Raw genomic sequence first — 23,821 nt, forward strand, 5'->3', positions numbered from 1 at the left:
AATCTACACACAATACCCCATAACGACATAGCAAAATCAGGTTTATAGAATTATTTGCAAATGTATAAAAAAATATATATGTTTTTTAAACATTACCATTAGCTTTTCTGACCCTTTACTTTGTTAAAGCACCTTTGGCAGCGATTACAGCCTCATGGGTAGGACTCTACAAGTTTGGCACACCTGTATTTGGGGAGTTTCTCCCATTCTTCTCTGCAGATCCGGACTCTGGCTGAGCCACTCAAGGACATTCAGAGACTTGTCCTGAAGCCACTCCTGCATTGTCTTGGCTGTGTGCTTAGGATCGTTGTCCTGTTGGAAGGTGAACCTTCATCCCAGTTTGAGTTCCTGAGCGCTCTGGAGCAGGTTTTCATCAAGGATCTCTGTACTTTGCTCTGTTCATTTTTCCCTTGATCCTGCCTAGTCTCCCAGTCCCTGCTGCTGAGAAACATCCCCACAGCATGATGCTGCCACCACCATGCTTCTCCATAGGGATGGTGACAGGTTTCCTCCAGACGTGATGCTTGGCATTTAGGCCAAAGTTTTTCAATCTTGGTTTCATCAGACCAGAGAATCTTGTTTCTCATGGCCTGAGAGTCCTTTAGGTGCCTTTTGGCAAACTCCAAGCAGGCTGTCATGTCCCTTTTACTGAGGAGTGGCTTCCATCTGGCCACTCTAACATAAAGGCCTGATTGGTGGAGTGCTGCAGAGATGGTTGTCCTTCTGGAGGTTCTCCCATCTCCACAGAGGAACTCTGGAGCACTGTCAGAGTGACCATCGGGTTCTTGGTCACCTCCCTGACCAAGGCCCTTCTCCCCAAATTGCTCTAGGAAGAGTCTTGGTGGTTCCAAACTTCTTCCATTTAAGAATGATTGAGGCCACTGTGTTCTTGGGGACCTTCAATGCTGCAGAAATGTTTTTGTACCCTTCCCCAGATCTGTGCCTTGACACAATCCTGTCTCGGAGCTCTACGGACATTTCCTTCGACCTCATAGCTTGGTTTTTGCTGTGACATGCATTGTCAACTGTGGGACCTTACATAGACAGGTGTGTGCCTTTCTAAATCATGTCCAATCAATTGAATTTACCACAGATGGACTCCAATGAAGTTGTAGAAACATCTCAAGGATGATCAATGGAAACAGGATGCACATTAACTCAATTTTGAGTCTCATAGCAAAGGGTCTGAATACTTATGTAAATAAGGTATTTCTGGGGAATTTTATATAAATTGGATAACATTTTTAAAAGCCTGTTTTCACTTTGTCATTATAGGGTATTGTGTGTAGATTGATGAGTATTTGTTTAATCCATTTTAGAATAAGGCTGCAACGTAACAAAATGTGTAAAAAGTCATGGGGTCTGAATACTTTCCGAATGCACTGTTTATGTTACTATTTTCTATATCTATGGTCCTATTTAAGACTCAGATGAAAGCCTCCTATATGACCTGTTTGTCCCGTGAATGAACTCATGATCAATGCAGACACAGAGTGCTCCTTTTTCTCTATATTTCATGGGATAGTCACCTGGTGAAGTGTCCTGGGGTAAGGAATTTTTTGGATCAGCCTTGGGTCGGCCTACATGGCTTTTTAATCACATTCCCAATGTGCTTTTTTACTACAGTCTCTGAATGTCTACTAGCCATGTACTACAGGGTGGGGGTAGGCCCAAACATATTTAACAAAATAATGTAATTTTGGCTTTCCGGAATTATGTTCTTCAAGCAACAGAGAGGGAGAGAAGAAGAGAGACCAAAGGAAGGAAGTTAACATTGAGGGACCTTTATCAAAAAAATCTAGGCTCACATTTGATATGTAGCGCCTCTTGCCTAAAGATGTTATTCGTGCAAGTAAGAATGTCTGATGAATATGCCTGTGACCACTGTGTGGTGTAAAATTGCCCTCTAGGAATTGAGTTTGACATCCCAATATGTCAATGACAGTTTCCTAATAATGTGGTCCCATATAACATTACATGGTGGTGCTAAAAAGTGTGTTTTCACATTAGTCTCTCTAGACAGACGGGGTTGCCTCCCAAAACAATGTACCAATGTTCCTGTTGCTCCCAGGACTATATTCACATGGTACATAGGCCAGTATTACAATGTGTTGGTTCACAGTCACATTGTTGCATAGTACATTAGCCTGTGACAATTTGTTTGCAGTTTGTGGAAGTACAGAACTATTTTTTTAATGTTTATTAGAATAGTTAAATTAGCTGTGGTAAGACCTCCCTTTACTTGAGAATGATTGGTTAGGTTACAGTTATTTCCACTGTGAGCTTATTTGCAAATCTTTGAAATTGTGCAAACCACAAACTGGTATATAAGTTATAAGAGTTATGTAACAATATGCAATGTATGTGTCTATGTAATTGCGATGTAAATACATAGGTTTTAAAGTGGGACCAGTTATGTTTCATCTTAATTGTGGGGTGGCAGGTAGCCTGGTGGTTAGAGCGTTGGGTGAGGTTGCTAGATCGAATCCCCAAGATGACAAGGTAAAAATCTGTCATTCTGCCCCTGAACAAGGCTGTTAACCCACTGTTCCTAGGCCGTCATTGTGAATAAGAACTTGTTCTTAACTGACTTGCCAGGTTAAATAAATAAAATAGGACTGGAGTCAGCCGCCAGAGGGCTACAACATTCCTCGTGTTGTGCTTTGGGTGCTGTTTATAGGCTAGGGGCTATTCAATGGTCACCAACCGTTTCCCGGACAGCCTTTGGTGGGCGTGCAGGCTTTTGTTCCATCCTAATCCTAACTGATACCAGTGTAATATGCTTAATAGGCCTAATAATTAAAACATACATTTGATAATAAAATGTGCAAAGAGGAACGCTATAGACAGACCTACATTACAAATCCTGAATATTAAGACTATTGTAAACACCCTCGCTTGCTGCAGCTGCTGTGATCATGATCCATCACAGGACGTTCTGCAGCAGCTGCGCACACTGTCATCACTGACTACAGTTGAAGACGGGGGGGGGTGCGCAAGGGGGGTGCTGTTGATGCGGGTGAGTAGAGGCTGAATGGGAGCGTTTCCCACACAAGAAACGGGGTCACCGCAAAAACAGGCCACCGAAACTGAAACCACTACTACGCCCCGGGTGACGACAACTCCTCACATTCCGGTGGGTCGTCTCCCGTTATTCGCGAAGCCTACAATGGGCTACAGACGACAGCGACTTCATAACGAGTTTTGTCGGCGAATCCTCGCGCTCCAGCTGTTATTTCGCGAGCCAAGACAGTCTCACTTGTGTCTTTCAAGCCAATGTGTCTGCCCGCTTTCGTCATTCGCTCTTCAGTGTTACATTCCGCTGAGCGTTAAGGCTGGGAATAGCCTGCATTGACCATTTAAAGCCAGTTGGATATATTTATAGCAGTTCTGACATCAAACATTGATGGTGGACGTTTTTAAGTTTTCTCTTGAACGAATGTAATGGAGTGAATTGACCTGCACGAGAGGGGCAACCGTCAACAGTTTTCTTGCGTGTGATGATAGAAGACACAATGACGCTGTTGTCTCTTTTGGGTCGGATCATGCGTTATTTCCTCCTCAGGCCAGAGACATTGTTTCTGCTATGCATTAGCTTGGCCTTATGGAGTTACTTCTTCCACACGGACGAGGTGAAGACCATCGTCAAGTCCAGTCGGGATGCCGTGAACATGGTGAAGGGGAAAGTGGCGGAGATGATGCAAAACGACAGGTTGGGGGGCCTGAATGTCTTAGATGCGGAGTTCTCCAAAACTTGGGACTTCAAAAACAACAATGTAGCAGTGTACTCCATTCAGGGGCGGCGCGATCACATGGAGGACCGATTCGAGGTACTCACCGACATCACAAACAAGAGTCACCCTTCTATATTCGGGATATTTGACGGTCACGGTGGTGAGGTAGGTGCAGTGACGATTTTAGCATGTAAATCTTGATGGGGCAACCTCGCCAAATGTTTTTAGATGAAGCCACTTCACAACACTAAACAATACATTAATTGCACTAAAACTGTTAGGGCCTACATAAAGCTGTCCCAACAGCAGAGCTTTCTTTTCAGCACCATGGAGTGAATCCTTACCACTACACCTGGCTATGAGCGGAGTCTTGTCTGGCAGCGAAACAGTTCATTCAGCCTCATTTACTGCCTTTAAAAAAAAAACATAACATAAACATATATATATATATTTCACCTTTATTTAACCAGGTAGGCTAGTTGAGAACAAGTTCTCATTTGCAACTGCGACCTGGCCAAGATGAAGCCAAGCAGTGCGACACATACAACAACACAGAGTTACACATGGGATAAACAAAACATACAGTCAATAATACAGTAGAAAAAAATAAGACAAAAAGTCTATATACAGTGTGTGCAAATGAGGTAAGATAAGGGAATTAAGGCAATAAATAGGCCATGGTGGTGAAGTAATTACAATATAGCAATTAAACACTGGAATGGTAGATGTGCAGAAGATGAATGTGCAAGTAGAGATACTGGGGTGCAAAGGAGCAAGATAAATAAATAAATACAGTATGGGGATGAGGTAGATACATGTGCTGTTTACAGATGGGCTATGTACAGGTGCAGTGATCTGTGAGCTGCTCTGACAGATGGTGCTTAAAGCTAGTGAGGGAGATATGAGTCTCCAGCTTCAGTGATTTTTGCAGTTCGTTCCAGTCATTGGCAGCAGAGAACTGGAAGGAAAGGCGACCAAAGGAGGAAATGGCTTTGGGGGTGACCAGTGAGGTATACCTGCTGGAGCGCGTGCTACGAGTGGGTGCTGCTATGGTGACCAGTGAGCTGAGATAAGGCGGGGTTTTACCTAGCAGAGACTTGTAGATAACCTGTAGCCAGTGGGTTTGGCGACGAGTATGAAGCGAGGGCCAACCAATGAGAGCGTACAGGTCGCAGTGGTGGGTAGTGTATGGGGCTTTGGTGACAAAACGGATGGCACTGTGATGGACTACATCCAGTTTGCTGAGTAGAGTGTTGGAGGCTATTTTATAGATGACATCCCCGAAGTCGAGGATCGGTAGGATGGTCAGTTTTACGAGGGTATGTTTGGCAGCATGAGTGAAGGATGCTTTGTTGCGATATAGGAAGCCGATTCTAGATTTAATTTTGGATTGGAGATGCTTAATGTGAGTCTGGAAGGAGAGTTTACAGTCTAACCAGACACCTAGGTATTTGTAGTTGTCCACGTATTCTAAGTCAGAGCCGTCCAGAGTAGTGATGCTGGACGGGCGGGCAGGTGCAGGCAGTGATCGGTTGAATAGCATGCATTTAGTTTTACTTGCATTTAAGAGCAGTTGGAGGCCACGGAAGGAGAGTTGTATGGCATTGAAGCTCGTCTGGAGGTTCACAGTGTCCAAAGAAGGGCCAGAAGTATACAGAATGGTGTCGTCTGTGTAGAGGTGGATCAGAGAATCACCAGCAGAGAAGAGAGTATACAGAGAAGAGAGTCGGCCTGAGAATTTAACCCTGTGGCACCCCCATAGAGACTGCCAGAGGTCCGGACAACAGGCCCTCCGATTTGACACACTGAACTCTATCAGAGAAGTAGTTGGTAAACCAGGCGAGGCAATTATTTGAGAAACCAAGGCTGTCGAGTCTGCCAATAAGAATGTGGTGATTGACAGAGTCGAAAGCCTTGGCCAGGTCGATGAATATGGCTGTACAGTAATGTCTCTTATCGATGGCAGTTATGATGTCGTTTAGGACCTTGAGCGTGGCTGAGGTGCACCCATGACCAGCTCTGAAACCAGATTGCATAGCGGAGAATTTACGGTGGGATTCGAAATGGTTGGTAATCTGCTTGTTAACTTGGCTTTCGGAGACCTTAGAAAGACAGGGTAGGATAGATATAGGTCTGTAGCAGTTTGGGTCTAGAGTGTCACCCCCTTTGAAGAGGGGGATGACCGTGGCAGCTTTCCAATCTTTGGGAATCTCAGACGATACGAAAGAACAGGCCAGTAATAGGGGTTGCAACAATTTCGGCAGATAATTTTAGAAAGAGAGGGTCCAGATTGTCTAGCCCGGCTGATTTGTATGGGTCCAGATTTTTAGCTCTTTCAGAACATCAGCTATCTGGATTTGGGTGAAGGAGAAATGGTGGGGGCTTGGGTGGGTTGCTGTGGAGGGTGCCGGGCAGTTGACCGGGGTAGGGGTAGCCAGGTGGAAAGCATGGCCAGCCGTAGAGAAATGCTTATTGAAATTATCAATTATAGTGGATTTATCAGTGGTAACAGTGTTTCCTAGCCTCAGAGCAGTGGGCAACTGGGAGGAAATGATATGGAACTGATATGGCTGACTTGCTAAAACAAATGTGGTTTCTACTGACAATTGAGATGTACAAACTATGGCATAAGGGAACAACGAGCGGATAAGAGGCAATCCGAGCTAGGACTGTCATAGTCAATAACTATTTGTTCAGTACTTTTGAAATGTACAGCAAAATAATTCAGAACATGGGCCGTTCTTACAGTATTCTCCCAGTACACCAAGTCAGAACCGTGGGATAAATAAAGGGGGATATAAGCAGACAATGAAAGCTCTTACAATATTTGATGATGACAGTTCTCTAAAACTGGCTATAGGTTAGATGTGCACAACCAAGTCAGAACAGTAGGCTAAGTTATGAGGGGGGAAAGGGAACAAATTATTAGGGTGAGGCACATGGGCTATTAACAGCTTACTACACAACATGCACTTAGTATTACTTTCTTAGCTACAACATATTACACCATTTATGCAGCAACAGAAAATACATTTTTGGACACACCTGCTGTGCTAGCTTGAACAGGAATTTGGCAAGGCGGTACTTCTTGTTGCCAAATTTTGTAATCAAAGACATTCTCTGGATCTATGGTGCTTTCAAAACAACTGGGAACTGAAAAAAAACAAGGTTGAATCATGACGTTGGTGAACTTCAGGTCGGAGCTGTAGAAAGAGGCCCGAGTTCCCGACTTGGAATTCCGAGTTGGATGACCATTCAAAATGTATTTTCCCAGTCAGAGCTCATTTTTTTCCAGAGTTCCCAGTTGTCTTGAACTCACTGAAGTCTGAGATTTCCAAGTTTCCAGTTGTTATGAGCGCGGCAGAAGTAATGCTGGATTGACAGCATGGCCAATGTATTTAATCTTTTCTGGCTCATTGCATATTAATGTTTATCCTTTTAAGTTTGGAAAAGAGACCCCTTAAACCCAAACTAGGGACCACACACCCACTCCACTGAATAGCAGGCTAGTGATTGCAACACTTGCAGTTAGGCACAGATTCCTTCCAAACCACTCATTGTTGAATTTGCGATTTCCAACTTGTTGTGTAATGTTTATGTCCAATGGCCGATGAGCACCAATACGTTTGATCTATAATTTCTCTTCATATGACAAGGATTGAAAAAAGGATTTTCCAATATATTGTCAACTTGATTCATGATGATGACTGCTTGTCTAGCTTGCTAGCTAAGATTTTGAAAGTATGATGTTGACATGATCAGTCCAACCAAAGCTACGGTAGATATAACGTGATTTGACGTAAATTTATCTGTGGCCAATAACCTTGAGCCTTCTTGGATGGGCAATTCTAATGTAAATCTACGGCAGCACCCAAGGGGCTTGAATTTATGAGCTCTCCCCGTAGATTTTTCGGTGATGTAGTGTCCCCATGAGTGACAGAACACTGAGCCAATCACGGCGCAACTAGAGAACATTACCAACCCCTATACTCCGTATTTTCCGCTGGCTGCCCCACCACCACAGAAATCACTGAGCTACGCTAAAACACCTGCATTTTGGAGCTGCCTTACTCAAGAAAGCAAAAAAGAGACCATGTTTGTATGCAGCTTTATTAACAAAGTTATTTAGTTTTTACATTGTTTGCGAACTGATATGTGACATATTAATGCCAAAATAACATGCAAAACAGGCAACCCATTATTTTTTTACATATTTTTTTAGCTAAACAGGTGGGTCTCAAAACAGGCGTGGCTCTGCCCCACTTGCCCTGAATGATGGGTCCCACTGGATAGGTGTCTCTCAAATCCATAGCCTAGTGAAAGAGGCCTATATGTCTCACGATTTATTAGAGATAATAGCTGAAAACACAAGGGATGCTGTTGAACATCATTAGCGTCTGTGGTACGCACAGCATCCTCATTGGATTTGGAATGAGAGAGTCCAAACAAAAGATCTTCCCACCCCAGCTTTCAGGGTACATAAAACTAGCAAACAGAGCATTTTGAAAGTCACACGGTCTTGGGCCATCCTAACCATGACCAGAATTTAAGTTGAGTAGGCAGCATCTAAATCCTCTGCAGTATGATTTACAGTCTCTCCGCTGGCCTATTTAGTAGTAGGCCCTGTGTATGTCACCTACCACTACGACCCTTTTTATTTAACCTTTATTTAACTAGGCAAGTCAGTTAAGAACAAATTCTTATTTTCAATGATGGCCTAGGAACAGTGGGTTTTTAGGCTAGGGGGCAGTATTGTCACTTTCGGATGAAATACGTGCCCATATTAAACTGCCTCCTACTCAAACTCAGAAGCTAGGATATGCATATTATTAGTAGATTTGGATAGAAAACACTCTAAAGTTTCCAAAACTGTTTGAATGATGTCTGTGAGTATAACAGAACTCATATGGCAGGCAAAACCCTGAGAGAAATCCAACGAGGAAATGAAAATCTGGTTCCTGTAGTTTTCTCAAGTCCTTGCCTTTCTGACACACAGTGAGTTAGGACTCAAATAGCACTTCCTAAGGCTTCCACTAGATGTCAACAGTCTTAGAAAGTAGTTTGAGCTTTTTGCGGTAAACACAGACCGAAGGAGAACGCTGGTAATCAGGTGACCAGAAAATCACATCAGTCCATAGGGCGCGTTCATGTGAAAAATCCCTTTGCGTTCCAAAACGTTTTTCAAGGCAATGCAAACGTCCGGTTGGAATATTACTGAAGTTTCACATTCTCAAGGCCCTAAAGATTGATGCTATACAACGTTTGACATGTTTGAATGAACGTAAATATAACTTTTTCTTGACTTTCCGTCGTCACATTTCCCTCGCGCGCCCTACATTTTGAGTAGCCTACAGAACGCGCGAACAACATTTATTTGGACATAAATCATTAACTTTATCGAACAAAACAACATTTGTTGTGGACCTGGGATTCCTGGAAGTGCCTTCTGATGAAGATTATTAAAGGTAAGTGAATATTTCTAATGCTATTTATGAAAATAGATGACTCCAAGATGGCCGGTGTCTATAATTGCCTACTGTTTTTTTCTGACCACAGTACTCAGATTATTGCAAAGTGTGCCTTCCCAGTAAAGTTCTTTTGAAATCTGTCAACGCGATTGCATTCAGGAGATGTTAATCTATAATTCTTTGAATAACAGTTTAATATTTTATCAAGGTTTATGAATAGAATTTTTGAATTTGTTGTGCTGATTCACCGGAATTTTTGGAGGCAAAATATTTTCTGAACATCACGCGCCGATGTAAAATGCTGTTTTTGGATATAAATATGAACTTGATAGAACAAAAAATGCATGTATTGTCTAACATAATGTCCTAGGAGTGTCATCTGATGAAGATTGTCAAAGGTTAGTGCATAATTTTAGCTGGTTTTCTGCTTTTGGTGACGCCTGTCCTTGTATTGAAAATGGCTGTGTGTAATGTTTTGTCAATGTACTGTCCTAACATAATCTAATTTTATGCTTTCGCCGTAAAGCCTTTTTGAAATCGGACAACGTGGTTAGATTAAGGAGATGTTTATCTTTCAAATGGTGTAAAATAGTTGTATCTTTCAGAAATTTGAATTATGAGATTTTGTTGTTTTCAAATAAGGCGCTCTGATATTTCACCGGCTGTTGAAGTTATAGAAGTTAACTGCCTTGTTCAGGGGTAGAACAACAGATTTTTACCTTGTCAGCTCGGGGATTCGATCTTGCAACCTTTCGGTTACTGGCCAAACGCTCTAACCACTAGGCTACCTGCCTCCCCTTTGATGAAACTAGAATCACCCTCTATGTGTTTTTGTGTGTTGTCCTCAGCTCAGAGACATAGGAATTGAATCGCGAACCCACACAAAGAACCAGTCTTGAGGCTTTGTGTGTCACACATGGTGTGAACAATATTTTTCTCTCTTTGACTGTCAAGGGTCAGTGAATGCCCAAAGTAGCCTCCAGACCACATTTCTAGAGAGCCATCTGCCACTTCACTGTCCACAGAGAGCTTGGAGCCAGGATTCTCTTTCTCACAGACACTTACACAGTTATTACACCCTACTACACCCTATTACACACTATTACACACCATTACACCCTATTACACACTATTACACCCTATTACACACTATTACACAAACACTTACACACTATAACAAAGCTATTACATATTATTACAAAGCTATTACACCCATTACACACTATTACACCTTATTACTCACTATTACACAAACACTTACACACTATAAAGCCATTACACAAACACTATAACAAAGCTATTACACCCTATTACACACATTACACCCATTACACCCTATTACACACTATTACACAAAGACTATTACACACTATAACAAAGCCATTACACAAACACTATTACACACTATAACAAAGCTATTACACACTATTACACAAACACTATTACACACTATAACAAAGCTATTACACACTATTACACAAACACTATTACACACTATAACAAAGCTATTGCACAAGCACGATTAAAGCTATTACACACTAACAAAGCTATTACACAAACACTATTACACATTATTACAAAAGCTATTACTCTATTACACACTGTTACACATCTGTGTTTTAGAAGTCACAAATGCCACTTTAGTATGGCGACTGTGTCCATCTCCACCAAACCAAATCAAAATACTAAAAGATTTACACTGAGTGGACAAAACATAAAGAACACCTGCTCTTTCCATGACATAGACCGACCAGGTGAATCCAGGTGAAAGCTACGATCCCTTATTGATGTCACTTATTAAATCCATTTCAATCAGAGTAGATGAAGGGGGAAGACAGATTAAAGGATTTTTAAGCCTTGTGACATAGATTGTGTATGTGTGCCAATCAGAGGGTGAATGGGTAAGACAAAAGATTTAAGTACCTTTGAACGGGGTATGGTAGTAGGTACCAGGCGCACCGGTTTGTGTCAAGAACTGCAACGCTGCTGGGTTTTTCACGCTCAACAGTTTCCTGTGTGTATCAAGAATGGTCAAAGGACATCCAACCAACTTGACACAACTGTGGGAAGCATTGGAGTCAAGATCACTTTCTGAGTCAAAATGCAAGCCAAGATCTACCACTCAGATTTTTTGCTGTTGCATGACTTTAAAAAAGTAAGCCTATTCAACATCCAATTATCCACAGTCTTCCAGCTGATGGTGAAACTTCAGTCACATTGCATTACTTCTGCCTCATGCACCAATTCATGTTGTTACTTCTATGACCAGAGAAAGTGAAATATTCCTTGATATTAACCTGTCTGGGCAAGGTCCCACCCTAGTCAACAGCCAGTGGAATCGCGTCGCTCGAAATACAAATACCTCATAAATGCTGTAACTTCAATTTCTCAAACATATGACTATTTTACAGCATTTTATAGATACACCTCTCCTGAATCGAACCACGTTGTCCAATTTTAAAAAGGCTTTACAGCAAAAGCAAAACATTAGATTATGATAGGAGTACCCTGCCAAAAATAATCACACTGCCATTTTCAAAGCAACTAGCATGCATCACAAATACCCAAAACGCAGCTAAATGCAGCACTAACCTTTGACAATCTTCATCAGATGACACTCCTAGGACATCATGTTACACAATACATGCATTTTTTGTTCGATAAAGTTCATATTTATATATAAAAACAGCATTTTACATCGGCGCATGACGTTCAGAAAATATTTTCCCTCAAATGCTTCCGGTGAATCAGCGCTACAATTTACAAAATTACTATTCGAAAACATTGGTAAAATATAATATTGTCATTCAAAGAATTATAGACTAACATCTTGTGAATGCAACCGCATTGCCAGATTTAAAAATAACTTTACTGGGAAATCACACTTTGCAATAAACGAGGTGCTAGGCTCAGAAAAATAGGCTAGGCGATACAGGTTAGCGCCATCTTGGACTCATCTAAAATCAAATATACTATTGTAAATATTCACTTGCCTTTGATTATCTTCATCAGAAGGCACTTCCAGGAATCCCAGGTCCACAACAAATGTAGTTTTGTTCGAAAAAGTTAATAATTTATGTCCCAATAGCTCCTTCTTGTTAGCGCGTTCCGAAGGCTACTCAAAATGTACGAAGCGCACGGGACTTGTCGCCACGAATGTGCAAAAAAAATGTATTTACGTTCGTTCAAACATGTCAAACGTTGTATAACATAAATCTTTAGGGCCTTTTTCAATCAGAACTTCAATAATATTCAAGGTGGACGATTGCATTGTCTTACTAAACGTTTCGGAACGAGAGAGTACCCACGGGCACGCGCATCATAGTAGTAATGGCCCTCCCTCTATGACAAACTTTCCAGGCCTCTCGTTCGGTCAGTTTTTACCGGAGAAGACTCAAACCACTTTGTAAAGACTGTTGACATCTAGTGGAAGCCTAAATGATTAATAAGTCCCTGTGTGTTTCAATGGCAAAGGCTTGAAAGTGATTCCACACATCAGATTTCCACTTCCTGTTAGGATTTGTCTCAGGGTTTTGACTGCCATATGAGTTCTGTTATACTCACAGACACCATTCAAACAGTTTTAGAAGCTTCAGAGTATTTTCTATCCAAATCTACTAATTATATGCATATTCTCGTTTCTGGGTAAGAGTAGTAACCAGTTTAAATCGGGTATGTTTTTTATCCGGCCGTGAAAATACTGCCCCCTATCCCCAACAGGTTTTAACAGCGTTAGCTTATCAAAACACTTTACTATACTCATTCATTGCAGCTGCAGTGCTGGTTGTAGCGTGAGTGGAATTACGGAGAACTTGCATTTTATGTGTTATAAAACTGTTGACAAAGTGTTGACAGTGCTGAATAACAACTTAAACATGAACTTACTAATGAAAACAGCAGCTTTGTGTTGTATTCGTTGAGTCATGGTTTTTAAACAAACCAACTTTGACTTTTAACCAGGGGTTGGAACCAAAATGATTTTCCAATCTTTTTGTTGTTAACAGAACCACTTTTTTTCCATTCCATTCCACTGTTTTGACCAGCAAAAGAATGTTCTGAACCCGTTTGAGACAAAAAAAGATACCGGTTTATAGTGTTCCTTTCTGTTCCTTTTTTAACTTGTGAAATCAACAGTAGTTAGCTAATTAAATTATTTCAGCAGTCAGTGTGAAAGTTGTAATGGTAGAATGCACAAGCTGCAATTTCAAAATTGGGTAGTGCATCATCAGTTCCTCTTGTCATGTTAGTCACTGCATTCCTTAGAGAGCTATTTATAACTTGTCAGAAATGTCCAGATCAACTAGCCCATGTCAGCGAACGTTTTTTTATTTAGATTTCTCATAGATATTGTTGAATTTTTTTTGTTGCCTTAAATATCACATGAATACACATTAGACATGGCGAAATGTATAGAATTGCAAGAAAATTTGCTTTAAAACTGCAGAATTTTCTTTGCACCCCATGACAAAATGTGTAGAATTGCAGGAAATAATCTTTAAAGCTGCACAATTCTCTCCACCAACAAGAGGGGTGTGAACAGTTTGTCATGAACAGTGCTTGTGCCCGGGGCTCATGCACGCACAGGGGGCGCGGGATGTTCCCCAATACTGGAAGGGGGACCCAGAGTGAAAAAGTTTGGGAACCCCTAAAGTAGCCTATGGTAACGTCAGTACAGTAGCCTATGGTAACGTCAGTACAGTAGCCTATGGTAACGTCAGTACAGTAGACTATGGTAACATCAGTACAGTAGACTATGGTAACGTCAGTACAGTAGACTATGGTAATGTCAGTACTGTAGCCATCAGTACAGTAGACTATGGTAACGTCAGTACAGTAGCCATCAGTACAGTAGACTATGGTAACGTCAGTACAGTAGCCTGTGGTAAAGTCAGTACAGTAGACTATGGTAACGTCAGTACAGTAGCCTGTGGTAACGTCAGTACAGTAGCCTATGGTAATGTCAGTACAGTAGCCATCAGTACAGTAGACTATGGTAACGTCAGTACAGTAGCCATCAGTACAGTAGACTATGGTAACGTCAGTACAGTAGCCTGTGGTAACGTCAGTACAGTAGACTATGGTAACGTCAGTACAGTAGACTATGGTAACGTCAGTACAGTAGCCTGTGGTAACGTCAGTACAGTAGACTATGGTAACGTCAGTACAGTAGACTATGGTAACGTCAGTACAGTAGCTTTCAGTACAGTAGACTATGGTAACGTCAGTACAGTAGACTATGGTAACGTCAGTACAGTAGACTATGGTAACGTCAGTACAGTAGCCTGTGGTAACGTCAGTACAGTAGACTATGGTCACGTCAGTACAGTAGCCTATGGTAACATCAGTACAGTAGACTATGGTAACGTCAGTACAGTAGCCGTCAGTACAGTAGACTATGGTATCGTCAGTACAGTAGCCTGTGGTAACGTCAGTACAGTAGACTATGGTAATGTCAGTACAGTAGTCTATGGTAACGTCAGTACAGTAGCCTATGGTAACGTCAGTACAGTAGACTATGGTAACGTCAGTACAGTAGACTATGGTAACGTCAGTACAGTAGTCTATGGTAACGTCAGTACAGTAGCCTGTGGTAACGTCAGTACAGTAGACTATGGTAACGTCAGTACAGTAGCCTGTGGTAACATCAGTACAGTAGCCTATGGTAACGTCAGTACAGTAGACTATGGTAACGTCAGTAAAGTAGCCATCAGTACAGTAGCCTATGGTAACGTCAGTACAGTAGCCTATGGTAACGTCAGTACAGTAGCCATCAGTACAGTAGACTATGGAAACGTCAGTACAGTAGCCTGTGGTAACGTCAGTACAGTAGACTATGGTAACGTCAGTACAGTAGCCTGTGGTAACATCAGTACAGTAGACTATGGTAACGTCAGTACAGTAGACTATGGTAACGTCAGTACAGTAGCCTGTGGTAACATCAGTACAGTAGCCGTCAGTACAGTAGACTATGGTAACGTCAGTACAGTAGCCTATGGTAACGTCAGTACAGTAGACTATGGTAACATCAGTACAGTAGACTATGGTAACGTCAGTACAGTAGACTATGGTAACGTCAGTACAGTAGCCATCAGTACAGTAGACTATGGTAACATCAGTACAGTAGACTATGGTAACGTCAGTACAGTAGACTATGGTAACGTCAGTACAGTAGCCATCAGTACAGTAGCCTGTGGTAGCATCAGTACAGTAGCCATCAGTACAGTAGCCTGTGGTAGCATCAGTACAGTAGCCATCAGTACAATAGCCTGTGGTAGCATCAGTACAGTAGCCATCAGTACAGTAGCCATCAGTACAGTAGCCTGTGGTAACGTCAGTACAGTAGCCATCAGTACAGTAGACTATGGTAACGTCAGTACAGTAGACTATGGTAACGTCAGTACAGTAGACTATGGTAACGTCAGTACAGTAGCCATCAGTACAGTAGACTATGGTAACGTCAGTACAGTAGCCATCAGTACAGTAGCCTATGGTAACGTCAGTACAGTAGACTATGGTAACGTCAGTACAGTAGACTATGGTAACGTCAGTACAGTAGCCTGTGGTAACATCAGTACAGTAGACTATGGTAACGTCAGTACAGTAGCCATCAGTACAGTAGACTATGGTAACGTCAGTACAGTAGACTATGGTAACGTCAGTACAGTAGCCTATGGTAACATCAGTACAGTAGCCTATGGTAAGGTCAGTACAGTAGACTATGGTAATGTCAGTAAAGTAGCCATCAGTACAGTAGACTATGGTAACGTCAGTACAGTAGCCATCAGTAGAGTAGACTATGGTAACGTCAGTACAGTAGACTGTGGTAACGTCAGTGCAGTAGACTATGGTAACGTCAGTACAGTAGCCATCAGTACAGTAGACTATGGTAACGTCAGTACAGTAGACTATGGTAACGTCAGTAAAGTAGCCTATGGTAACATCAGTACAGTAGTCTATGGTAACGTCAGTACAGTAGACTATGGTAACGTCAGTACAGTAGCCGTCAGTACAGTAGACTATGGTAACATCAGTACAGTAGCCTATGGTAACGTCAGTACAGTAGACTATGGTAACGTCAGTACAGTAGCCATCAGTACAGTAGCCTATGGTAACGTCAGTACAGTAGCCTATGGTAACGTCAGTACAGTAGACTATGGTAACGTCAGTACAGTAGCCGTCAGTACATTAGACTATGGTAACATCAGTACAGTAGACTATGGTAACATCAGTACAGTAGACTATGGTAATGTCAGTACAGTAGCCATCAGTACAGTAGACTATGGTAACATCAGTACAGTAGCCATCAGTACAGTAGCCTGTGGTAGCATCAGTACAGTAGCCATCAGTACAATAGCCTGTGGTAGCATCAGTACAGTAGCCATCAGTACAGTAGCCTGTGGTAACGTCAGTACAGTAGACTATGGTAACGTCAGTAAAGTAGCCTATGGTAACATCAGTACAGTAGACTATGGTAACGTCAGTACAGTAGATTATGGTAACATCAGTACAGTAGACTATGGTAACGTCAGTACAGTAGCCGTCAGTACAGTAGACTATGGTAACATCAGTACAGTAGACTATGGTAACGTCAGTACAGTAGACTATGGTAACGTCAGTACAGTAGCCTATGGTAACGTCAGTACAGTAGACTATGGTAACATCAGTACAGTAGACTATGGTAACGTCAGTACAGTAGACTATGGTAACGTCAGTACAGTAGCCATCAGTACAGTAGACTATGGTAACATCAGTACAGTAGACTATGGTAACGTCAGTACAGTAGCCATCAGTACAGTAGCCTGTGGTAGCATCAGTACAGTAGCCATCAGTACAGTAGCCTGTGGTAGCATCAGTACAGTAGCCATCAGTACAATAGCCTGTGGTAGCATCAGTACAGTAGCCATCAGTACAGTAGCCATCAGTACAATAGCCTGTGGTAGCATCAGTACAGTAGCCATCAGTACAGTAGCCTGTGGTAATGTCAGTACAGTAGCCATCAGTACAGTAGCCTGTGGTAACGTCAGTACAGTAGCCATCAGTACAGTAGACTATGGTAACGTCAGTACAGTAGACTATGGTAACGTCAGTACAGTAGACTATGGTAACGTCAGTACAGTAGCCATCAGTACAGTAGACTATGGTAACGTCAGTACAGTAGCCATCAGTACAGTAGCCTATGGTAACGTCAGTACAGTAGACTATGGTAACGTCAGTACAGTAGCCTGTGGTAACATCAGTACAGTAGACTATGGTAACATCAGTACAGTAGACTATGGTAACGTCAGTACAGTAGACTATGGTAACGTCAGTACAGTAGACTGTGGTAACGTCAGTACAGTAGCCTATGGTAACGTCAGTACAGTAGACTATGGTAACGTCAGTACAGTAGCCATCAGTACAGTAGACTATGGTAACATCAGTACAGTAGACTATGGTATTGTCAGTACAGTAGCCTATGGTAACGTCAGTACAGTAGGCTATAGTAACGTCAGTACAGTAGCCTATGGTAACGTCAGTACAGTAGCCTATGGTAACGTCAGTACAGTAGACTATGGTAACGTCAGTACAGTAGCCATCAGTACAGTAGACTATGGTAACATCAGTACAGTAGACTATGGTATTGTCAGTACAGTAGCCTATAGTAACGTCAGTACAGTAGCCTATAGTAACGTCAGTACAGTAGGCTATAGTAACGTCAGTACAGTAGCCTATGGTAACGTCAGTACAGTAGGCTATAGTAACGTCAGTACAGTAGACTATGGTAACGTCAGTACAGTAGACTGTGGTAACGTCAGTACAGTAGACTATGGTAACGTCAGTACAGTAGATTATGGTAACGTCAGTACAGTAGACTGTGGTAACGTCAGTACAGTAGACTATGGTAACGTCAGTACAGTAGACTATGGTAACGTCAGTACAGTAGACTATGGTAACGTCAGTACAGTAGCCATCAGTACAGTAGACTATGGTAACGTCAGTACAGTAGACTATGGTAACGTCAGTAAAGTAGCCTATGATAACATCAGTACAGTAGTCTATGGTAACGTCAGTACAGTAGACTATGGTAACGTCAGTACAGTAGCCGTCAGTACAGTAGACTATGGTAACATCAGTACAGTAGACTATGGTAACGTCAGTACAGTAGCCGTCAGTACAGTAGACTATGGTAACATCAGAACAGTAGACTATGGTAACATCAGTACAGTAGACTATGGTAACGTCAGTACAGTAGCCATCAGTACAGTAGACTATGGTAACATCAGTACAGTAGCCATCAGTACAGTAGCCTGTGGTAGCATCAGTACAGTAGCCATCAGTACAATAGCCTGTGGTAGCATCAGTACAGTAGCCATCAGTACAGTAGCCATCAGTACAGTAGCCTGTGGTAATGTCAGTACAGTAGCCATCAGTACAGTAGCCTGTGGTAACGTCAGTACAGTAGCCATCAGTACAGTAGACTATGGTAACGTCAGTACAGTAGACTATGGTAACGTCAGTAAAGTAGCCTATGGTAACATCAGTACAGTAGTCTATGGTAACATCAGTACAGTAGACTATGGTAACGTCAGTACAGTAGACTATGGTAACATCAGTACAGTAGACTATGGTAACGTCAGTACAGTAGCCGTCAGTACAGTAGACTATGGTAACATCAGTACAGTAGACTATGGTAACGTCAGTACAGTAGACTATGGTAACATCAGTACAGTAGACTATGGTAACGTCAGTACAGTAGCCATCAGTACAGTAGACTATGGTAACATCAGTACAGTAGACTATGGTAACGTCAGTACAGTAGACTATGGTAACGTCAGTACAGTAGCCATCAGTACAGTAGCCTGTGGTAGCATCAGTACAGTAGCCATCAGTACAGTAGCCTGTGGTAGCATCAGTACAGTAGCCATCAGTACAATAGCCTGTGGTAGCATCAGTACAGTAGCCATCAGTACAGTAGCCATCAGTACAATAGCCTGTGGTAGCATCAGTACAGTAGCCATCAGTACAGTAGCCTGTGGTAATGCCAGTACAGTAGCCATCAGTACAGTAGCCTGTGGTAACGTCAGTACAGTAGCCATCAGTACAGTAGATTATGGTAACGTCAGTACAGTAGACTATGGTAACGTCAGTACAGTAGACTATGGTAACGTCAGTACAGTAGACTATGGTAACGTCAGTAAAGTAGCCATCAGTACAGTAGACTATGGTAACGTCAGTACAGTAGCCATCAGTACAGTAGCCTATGGTAACGTCAGTACAGTAGACTATGGGAACGTCAGTACAGTAGACTATGGTAACGTCAGTACAGTAGCCTGTGGTAACATCAGTACAGTAGACTATGGTAACATCAGTACAGTAGACTATGGTAACGTCAGTACAGTAGACTATGGTAACATCAGTACAGTAGACTATGGTATTGTCAGTACAGTAGCCTATGGTAACGTCAGTACAGTAGGCTATAGTAACGTCAGTACAGTAGCCTATGGTAACGTCAGTACAGTAGCCTATGTTAACGTCAGTACAGTAGACTATGGTAACGTCAGTACAGTAGCCATCAGTACAGTAGACTATGGTAACATCAGTACAGTAGACTATGGTATTGTCAGTACAGTAGCCTATAGTAACGTCAGTACAGTAGGCTATAGTAACGTCAGTACAGTAGGCTATAGTAACGTCAGTACAGTAGCCTATGGTAACGTCAGTACAGTAGGCTATAGTAACGTCAGTACAGTAGACTATGGTAACGTCAGTACAGTAGACTGTGGTAACGTCAGTACAGTAGACTATGGTAACGTCAGTACAGTAGACTATGGTAACGTCAGTACAGTAGCCATCAGTACAGTAGACTATGGTAACGTCAGTACAGTAGACTATGGTAACGTCAGTAAAGTAGCCTATGGTAACATCAGTACAGTAGTCTATGGTAACGTCAGTACAGTAGACTATGGTAACGTCAGTACAGTAGCCGTCAGTACAGTAGACTATGGTAACATCAGTACAGTAGACTATGGTAACGTCAGTACAGTAGCAGTCAGTACAGTAGCCTATGGTAACATTCAGTACAGTAGACTATGGTAACATCAGTACAGTAGACTATGGTAACGTCAGTACAGTAGCCATCAGTACAGTAGACTATGGTAACATCAGTACAGTAGACTATGGTAACATCAGTACAGTAGCCTATGGTAACGTCAGTACAGTAGACTATGGTAACGTCAGTACAGTAGCCGTCAGTACAGTAGACTATGGTAACATCAGTACAGTAGACTATGGTAACATCAGTACAGTAGACTATGGTAACGTCAGTACAGTAGCCATCAGTACAGTAGACTATGGTAACATCAGTACAGTAGCCATCAGTACAGTAGCCTGTGGTAGCATCAGTACAGTAGCCATCAGTACAATAGCCTGTGGTAGCATCAGTACAGTAGCCATCAGTACAGTAGCCATCAGTACAGTAGCCTGTGGTAATGTCAGTACAGAAGCCATCAGTACAGTAGCCTGTGGTAACGTCAGTACAGTAGCCATCAGTACAGTAGACTATGGTAACGTCAGTACAGTAGACTATGGTAACGTCAGTAAAGTAGCCTATGGTAACATCAGTACAGGAGTCTATGGTAACATCAGTACAGTAGACTATGGTAACGTCAGTACAGTAGACTATGGTAACATCAGTACAGTAGACTATGGTAACGTCAGTACAGTAGCCGTCAGTACAGTAGACTATGGTAACATCAGTACAGTAGACTATGGTAACGTCAGTACAGTAGACTATGGTAACGTCAGTACAGTAGCCTATGGTAACGTCAGTACAGTAGACTATGGTAACATCAGTACAGTAGACTATGGTAACGTCAGTACAGTAGCCATCAGTACAGTAGACTATGGTAGCATCAGTACAGTAGCCATCAGTACAGTAGCCTGTGGTAGCATCAGTACAGTAGCCATCAGTACAATAGCCTGTGGTAGCATCAGTACAGTAGCCATCAGTACAGTAGCCATCAGTACAATAGCCTGTGGTAGCATCAGTACAGTAGACTATGGTAACGTCAGTACAGTAGACTATGGTAACGTCAGTACAGTAGCCATCAGTACAGTAGACTATGGTAACGTCAGTACAGTAGCCATCAGTACAGTAGCCTATGGTAACGTCAGTACAGTAGACTATGGTAACGTCAGTACAGTAGACTATGGTAACGTCAGTACAGTAGCCTGTGGTAACATCAGTACAGTAGACTATGGTAACATCAGTACAGTAGACTATGGTAACGTCAGTACAGTAGACTATGGTAACGTCAGTACAGTAGACTGTGGTAACGTCAGTACAGTAGCCTATGGTAACGTCAGTACAGTAGACTATGGTAACGTCAGTACAGTAGCCATCAGTACAGTAGACTATGGTAACATCAGTACAGTAGACTATGGTATTGTCAGTACAGTAGCCTATGGTAACGTCAGTACAGTAGGCTATAGTAACGTCAGTACAGTAGCCTATGGTAACGTCAGTACAGTAGCCTATGGTAACGTCAGTACAGTAGACTATGGTAACGTCAGTACAGTAGCCATCAGTACAGTAGACTATGGTAACATCAGTACAGTAGACTATGGTATTGTCAGTACAGTAGCCTATGGAAACGTCAGTACAGTAGGCTATAGTAACGTCAGTACAGTAGGCTATAGTAACGTCAGTACAGTAGCCTATGGTAACGTCAGTACAGTAGGCTATAGTAACGTCAGTACAGTAGACTATGGTAACGTCAGTACAGTAGACTGTGGTAACGTCAGTACAGTAGACTATGGTAACGTCAGTACAGTAGATTATGGTAACGTCAGTACAGTAGACTGTGGTAACGTCAGTACAGTAGACTATGGTAACGTCAGTACAGTAGACTATGGTAACGTCAGTACAGTAGCCATCAGTACAGTAGACTATGGTAACGTCAGTACAGTAGACTATGGTAACGTCAGTAAAGTAGCCTATGGTAACATCAGTACAGTAGTCTATGGTAACGTCAGTACAGTAGACTATGGTAACGTCAGTACAGTAGCCGTCAGTACAGTAGACTATGGTAACATCAGTACAGTAGACTATGGTAACGTCAGTACAGTAGCCGTCAGTACAGTAGCCTATGGTAACATTCAGTACAGTAGACTATGGTAACATCAGTACAGTAGACTATGGTAACGTCAGTACAGTAGCCATCAGTACAGTAGACTATGGTAACATCAGTACAGTAGACTATGGTAACATCAGTACAGTAGACTATGGTAACATCAGTACAGTAGCCTATGGTAACGTCAGTACAGTAGGCTATAGTAACATCAGTACAGTAGACTATGGTAACATCAGTACAGTAGACTATGGTAACGTCAGTACAGTAGCCATCAGTACAGTAGACTATGGTAACATCAGTACAGTAGCCATCAGTACAGTAGCCTGTGGTAGCATCAGTACAGTAGCCATCAGTACAATAGCCTGTGGTAGCATCAGTACAGTAGCCATCAGTACAGTAGCCATCAGTACAGTAGCCTGTGGTAATGTCAGTACAGTAGCCATCAGTACAGTAGCCTGTGGTAACGTCAGTACAGTAGCCATCAGTACAGTAGACTATGGTAACGTCAGTACAGTAGACTATGGTAACGTCAGTAAAGTAGCCTATGGTAACATCAGTACAGTAGTCTATGGTAACATCAGTACAGTAGACTATGGTAACGTCAGTACAGTAGACTATGGTAACATCAGTACAGTAGACTATGGTAACGTCAGTACAGTAGCCGTCAGTACAGTAGACTATGGTAACATCAGTACAGTAGACTATGGTAACGTCAGTACAGTAGACTATGGTAACGTCAGTACAGTAGCCTATGGTAACGTCAGTACAGTAGACTATGGTAACATCAGTACAGTAGACTATGGTAACGTCAGTACAGTAGCCATCAGTACAGTAGACTATGGTAACATCAGTACAGTAGACTATGGTAATGTCAGTACAGTAGACTATGGTAACGTCAGTACAGTAGCCATCAGTACAGTAGCCTGTGGTAGCATCAGTACAGTAGCCATCAGTACAGTAGCCTGTGGTAGCATCAGTACAGTAGCCATCAGTACAATAGCCTGTGGTAGCATCAGTACAGTAGCCATCAGTACAGTAGCCATCAGTACAATAGCCTGTGGTAGCATCAGTACAGTAGCCATCAGTACAGTAGCCTGTGGTAATGTCAGTACAGTAGCCATCAGTACAGTAGCCTGTGGTAACGTCAGTACAGTAGCCATCAGTACAGTAGACTATGGTAACGTCAGTACAGTAGACTATGGTAACGTCAGTACAGTAGACTATGGTAACGTCAGTACAGTAGCCATCAGTACAGTAGACTATGGTAACGTCAGTACAGTAGCCATCAGTACAGTAGCCTATGGTAACGTCAGTACAGTAGACTATGGTAACGTCAGTACAGTAGACTATGGTAACGTCAGTACAGTAGCCTGTGGTAACATCAGTACAGTAGACTATGGTAACATCAGTACAGTAGACTATGGTAACGTCAGTACAGTAGACTATGGTAACATCAGTACAGTAGACTATGGTATTGTCAGTACAGTAGCCTATGGTAACGTCAGTA

At 42.2% G+C, this 23,821-nt stretch overlaps 1 protein-coding gene across 2 annotated transcripts in view; it reads left to right on the plus strand.

The window, feature by feature from the left end:
* The first annotated feature begins 2,985 nt into the window (after nucleotides 1-2,985).
* The window catches only part of LOC115169918 (protein phosphatase 1L), a 39,660-nt gene continuing 18,824 nt past the window's right edge, over nucleotides 2,986-23,821 (plus strand). The window contains exon 1 of one of the 2 annotated variants that reach the window (XM_029726041.1): nucleotides 2,986-3,830. In XM_029726041.1, coding sequence (XP_029581901.1) covers nucleotides 3,501-3,830 — 330 coding nt within the window. In that variant the 5' untranslated portion in view covers nucleotides 2,986-3,500. Of the gene's footprint in view, nucleotides 3,900-23,821 lie in introns of both variants that reach the window. The other variant, XM_029726040.1, reaches the window with a different exon arrangement.

Source organism: Salmo trutta, chromosome 31, assembly GCF_901001165.1.
Source record: "Salmo trutta chromosome 31, fSalTru1.1, whole genome shotgun sequence".
NCBI classification, from domain to species: domain Eukaryota; kingdom Metazoa; phylum Chordata; class Actinopteri; order Salmoniformes; family Salmonidae; genus Salmo; species Salmo trutta.